Source organism: Nicotiana tomentosiformis, chromosome 8, assembly GCF_000390325.3.
Source record: "Nicotiana tomentosiformis chromosome 8, ASM39032v3, whole genome shotgun sequence".
In the NCBI taxonomy this organism is placed as follows: Eukaryota; Viridiplantae; Streptophyta; class Magnoliopsida; order Solanales; family Solanaceae; genus Nicotiana; species Nicotiana tomentosiformis.
The window spans coordinates 9,803,158-9,808,752 of NC_090819.1; the positions used below are offsets into that span (position 1 = coordinate 9,803,158).

Below are 5,595 nucleotides of genomic sequence, written 5' to 3' on the forward strand. Positions count from 1 at the left end.
TGTGGACTCTGTTCTGGTTGGTCCCTTTTTCGGTTGACTTGTAAGTCGTCTGGTTGGACTTAACAGTACTATGACTGGTGGATTTGCGTATGCCATTGAGTTGCATTTGCAATTCCTGAAATTCTTCTTGAAGTACTTCTTTTTCAATTTCACATACTTCAAGATTGAGTTTCCAGTCTTTCTTTTCCCTATTGAGTCTCTTTAGTTCATTCATCAACTTTTGAGACTCTTTTAAAGTAAGGTCAAGAATATCATGCAATTCATTGCATATTTCACAGTTATAGGATCTTACCTCGCTTGTTTCATCTCGTGCCATAAAACAGTTTTCATTTTCATCCTTGCATTCGTCATCTGAAACATCTTCATCTGTCCAGCAGTCTAAAATTTTTTATGTCATTTTCCAGAATTGTCATGAAGCACAGATTTGCTATTTCTTCTGGTTCTGAAACGTCTTCATCACTCCAGCTTCCAAAGGATTTATTCTTGTTAAATCCTCTGGCAACTTTTCTTTTTAGATCTGGGCATTCAACTTGTACATGTCTGTATCTTCCACATTCATAACATTTTCCAACATTCTTATCATGCTCATTGTATTGCCTGGTTCGCCTTAATGACATTCTTCCTCTTTTTGTGTTTCTGTATCTTCTCATTAGACCATCCATGTTCCTTGATACCATGGCAATTTCTTCCTTTAGGGCTTCAAGATCATCGCCAATATCATTTTCTGTCCTGTCAGTTGTAGCCTTAAATGCGACTGTTTTCTTCTTTTCTTCCTGGGTTGTTTTCTTGAGATGAGTCTTTTTAAATGTTATGAGATCCCCTCAAAGTTCATCATACGATAATTTGTTTAGATCTTGTGATTCAAGTGCAACTACTTTTGTCTGCCAAATCGTAGAGAGATTTCTCAGAATTTTCCGAACTTGATCACCACTTGTATATGGTTTACCAAAAGCTTTTAGATCACTGATGATTTTGCTAAACCTTGCAAACATTTCTTTAATGGATTCTCCTTCTTTCATCTGGAAGAGTTCGTAATTATGAAGCAACATATTAAAATGTGTTTCTTTCACTTTGATGGTTCCTTCATAAGTGATTTCTAGTTTATCTCATATTTCTTTAGTTGTATCACAACTAGATATTTTTTCATATTCTTCTCCACTTATAGCATTATAGAGTAGATTTCTGGCCGTAGCATTGACTTGAACAACTTCCATCTGCTCGTCTGTATATTCGTCTATATCTTCCGGATCAGTAGCAGGTTGTGCTGCTATGGGCAGTGGATAGTTCCCTTTCTTGATTACTCGCCAAACTTTGACATCATATGACTTTGCATATATTTCCATACGCATTTTCCAGTGAGAAAAATATTGTCCATTGAAATAAGGCATCCTGACTTGTGATGTTTCTTCTTGAAAGAGTGCTCCACAATTCCTTGGTTTGCCATGATTTTTTCTCACAGGCTGTTAGGCAAAGAAAAGTGAGACTAGCTCTGATACCAATTAAAAGAACAAGAGGGGGTGAATTGCTTATTTTAAAATAAGGTTATTATAAATTGACTAGATTACCAATTAGTCGACTAGAAATAAAAGCGAGATAGTAAGAAGTGCAGAATTAAAATGCAGAAGTAAAGTGCAGGAATTAAAGACACCGAAGTTTTTATACTGGTTCGGATTCAATGTGAATCCTAGTCCAGTCCCCTTGGGTTGCAAGGGTGTTCTCTTTCAGTGATTGAATTTCTTGAGTACAAAGTGAATGGTGTAGTTTTACACCAACTGCTCAGTTTCTATGTCTCTCGTATTTTCTTGATACAATGCCTCACCAATGATTTTTTCTCTTTCTTCTCTAACTTGTTACACAACAGATCTAGTAGAACTACAATGTTTGTTTGAAGTAGAACAAAGAGAGAGTAAATGGTTTGATCAAAGTATATCTCTGTAAGTCTGAAACTATCGTATATATACTTTCCAGGAGGCCTTAGAGTCTGGAGAGATTTGCGAATCCAAGAGATTTGATCCTTGAAAGGAATCACAGATTGATTCTTTCCAAGAATAAGGTAGATTCTCTTGATACTTCCTTGATAAGTGGACTTTGATAGCTTTCCATCTTTAAGCCTTGGTATCCGACGGATTTCTAGTGTTGGCTATGCCTTTGCCGAACCTTTAGTACTTCTTTTCTTTTTATTGTTGATAGCTTCAATCATCTTCTAATTGATATCTTCCTTCAGCTTTGATTGATTATCTATTTCCGGACCTTTATTGTTTTGCTGATTCCTTGATTGCTTTAGTCAAACTTTAATTGATACTTTCCTTTTTACTTTGATTCTGATTGATTTTCTTGAGTCCCTACATCAAACATAAATATATTATTTTTCATCATTAAAATTAAAATCTGACAAAGTCCTCGGAATTCTCTGTGACATACTTTTATTACAGTTATTCAAAGGTTCGTCGATAACATGAATAAAAAGTAGAAAATTTGTTTGTTTGAAATTTGGGAGTAAAGGTTGGTCCTACAACTCCTAGAAAATAAAATGGATAATTGAAAATTTAGAGCCTGAAAATTAATTTGTTGAACCAATATTATACCACAAATTAGATGATATATAAAGAATTACATACCTGCCTAGGTTGATAGAATCATCAATGAGATCCACATTCCTGTGGTATTGTCTCCCTTCATTTGCGCAACCAAGGAGTATTGAGCTCCTCCTCAAATCCACATATCAACAGGATGTTAACGAATGATGACGTCAGATGAACAACCAACCCATCAAGATTCAAGAACGCATGAACGAGAACAGAAACTAACTAGTATTTTATATATGCACGAGCATCTGAGCCACATATCACGGCTCGATTGACCACAAACACAATTTTAATCCACAAAGACCATTACTAAAAAGGAATTTCAGAAACACTCCAGCTAACTACCAATGAAGTCATTTCCCATCATGATAAATGCTCGTAATTCATACATGTATTAGTTATGCGGGAAAAATATATTATATTATATTAGCAATGCTATGTTTTATGTAAAACAACGAAAAAATCAACAAAACATTGTATAACTTATTTTATGTGGGGATTTTTTTTTTTTTTATAAGCAAATATATATATATATATATATATATATATATATATATATATATATATATATATATATATAATTATCTATTGTTGGTGTATAAAACTAACCATTTCTACTGATTTTGTTAATTTGTTGAAGGTGTCAATTGAACTTGAAAAAATACGACATCGGCATTTCCCAATAAGAGAATCCTAGAATATCCAAAATCAAGTAGTCAACCGAAATAGACATTTGTTTTCATCTACGAGAAAAAACACTGAAGATCACTACACACTTGACTTTCAAGTGCTAAGAATGTCATCTATTTCCTCCTTTGCATTTTGAATCTTGAGCCACGATCAACACTTAGCTTGATATCAAAGGCACCAGCACGTTCTACAATACTTCCAGTAAAAGTCTGCACGGTGCTGAGGGTACCCGTGCAGTTTGAAACACTTATCTTTACTGTGTCCTGGCTTCTTACAATACTCACAAAACAGACGATGCGTGTTCGACGAATATCCTCCTCTATTTGCATTGTTCCCAGCATTGTATCCATTTGTACTATAATTGGTCTTTAAATTGTTGTTTCCAGCACTTGCATTAAGAGATGCAGACTCCATCACAAATTGATTGTGTGGCTTAACTTCCCTTTGTTTTTTCTCTTGAATGAGCATGGCAAATGCTTGTGCAATGCTAGGTAGTGGACTCATCATCAAAATACTGCCTCTCACCAGTGTATACCTTATTCAACCCCATTAGGAACTGAATTAATCGCCTATCCTGTTCTGTCTTGTGCATGTTTGTCTTAGCTCCACAGGTACAGGTACAATTGCATTGAGCGTGTGCATTTAGGGTATTAAGTTCTTCCCAAAGCTTCTTCATTTTGGTATAGTAGCCAGTGATGTCCAAAGTTCCTTGGCTTAAATCGCCGATTTCCTTCTGAAGCTGATACAACTTAGCACCGTTGGTTTGGTCATATCTATCTTCCAATTCCTGCCATAATTCCTTCGCATCCCTAACATATTGCAGACTATCAGCCAAATCTTTCGACAGTGAGTTGAGAATCCACGAAGTGACCATATCGTCGCATCGTTCCTATTGATCAAAAGTGGTGTGACCCACATCTGGCTTCTTAACCTTTCTTGTGATGAATCCGACCTTGTTCTTCACAAATAACGCCCTAAGTACTCCTCTCCTCCAGGATCTATAACTGGTGTCGTCGAAAGCCATCGGCATCAGCATTGTTCCGGCGTTCTCTGGCGGATGCTTGTATAAAGGACTAGACAAATCCAAAGTTTCTTTGTCTCCTGCATGAATCAAAGTGTGTGAATCAAATCGCGATCGAACACCAGTCAAAATCAGTGGAAGTAATTTTCTTCTGCAACTCTTACCCTGATTGAGTCGAATCGGTAATTTCAAAAGAGACGAGTGAGGAAATTGAGTGACTGAATAGAGAATCGAAGCCTAGGCTCTGATACCATGACAAAATATTGAGGGTCAGTGATGTATTCGAGCTCAGATTGAGCTCCAATGGAGGAAAGGGAAAAACACCCACACAGGGAAGGTTCGAGAAACAGACTGAAGCAGCGAGAAATGAATTTTTCTTACTTACAAAATATTTGTACAATACACTTATACACATACACAGACTCTAACACCTTATTAAACTTATAGCCTAAATATTTGCAAAAATAGCCTATGTAGTACAATGTGGCTAACTATTAAATAATCTCAACAGGAGTCGTGGAGAGAAGCACAAATGGGCTCATGCTGGGTAAGAGTGAACTAAATGGACGGAATCATACCTTATTTTCACTTTCAGCCATCATAGGAACTTCAGTATCTTCCTTCATTCGATTCTGTGTTGGAGCATTCTCTATGCAAAGACTGTCATTAACATCATAATTTAGGTGCCAATGGAGATTTCAGCTGCAAAAAGTCCAGTCAAATAGGACCATTTTCTAATATAATTAATAGGAAGTAGTAAATCCAGAATTAAATGCTAAATATTGAATTCTTAATCATAAAATTTACTAACTTTGTTAGGAACACACCATGTGGACTTCAAGTATGGGTAAAATTTTCAGCAATCAGCAGTACAAAAGTTCTGCTGATGATATGAAACAGAACATTCAGAATTAACACAGGTACAACGGCTATCTCATACAATACAACATCCTTTTTGTTCTTCACTGTCCTTTTGCTCCTCGGACCCAAAAATCATTCCTTAAACTCGGATGATTTGGTTTCTCAATTGATCATCCTTCGATCTCAATCTTCCACAGGTGTCATTCACCTTTCTAATAAACTACGTAGACGAATTTTATCGATACATGTCCCTAGGCCATTTTCTTCCGTTATATTCTTCGATTCACAGAAGCTACATTCAGAGCCAGAGATTTCACTTCCAAGTCATAAAAAAGAGTTCTTGCTTCTCTTCTCCTCATTCCACACAAACAATCCACATAACAACAAGTTGTTTTTCTTTGACATTGGTTTCAAGAATCACAAGCTTCTTTTGCTCTA

At 36.1% G+C, this 5,595-nt stretch overlaps 1 protein-coding gene across 1 annotated transcript; it reads right to left on the reverse strand.

Moving 5' to 3' along the window:
- Nucleotides 1–3,762: 3,762 nt before the first annotated feature.
- Nucleotides 3,763–4,149, reverse strand: LOC138897049 (uncharacterized). Its single transcript, XM_070183003.1, has one exon. It carries the CDS (start codon nucleotides 4,147–4,149, stop codon nucleotides 3,763–3,765), a length of 387 nt encoding a protein of 128 aa, XP_070039104.1.
- Between the last annotated feature and the right edge of the window lie 1,446 nt (nucleotides 4,150–5,595).

Bases quoted from the DNA above. Each gene is read 5' to 3' on its own strand.
- LOC138897049 (XM_070183003.1), bottom strand. From the start codon at position 4,149: ATGGTCACTTCGTGGATTCTCAACTCACTGTCGAAAGATTTGGCTGAT.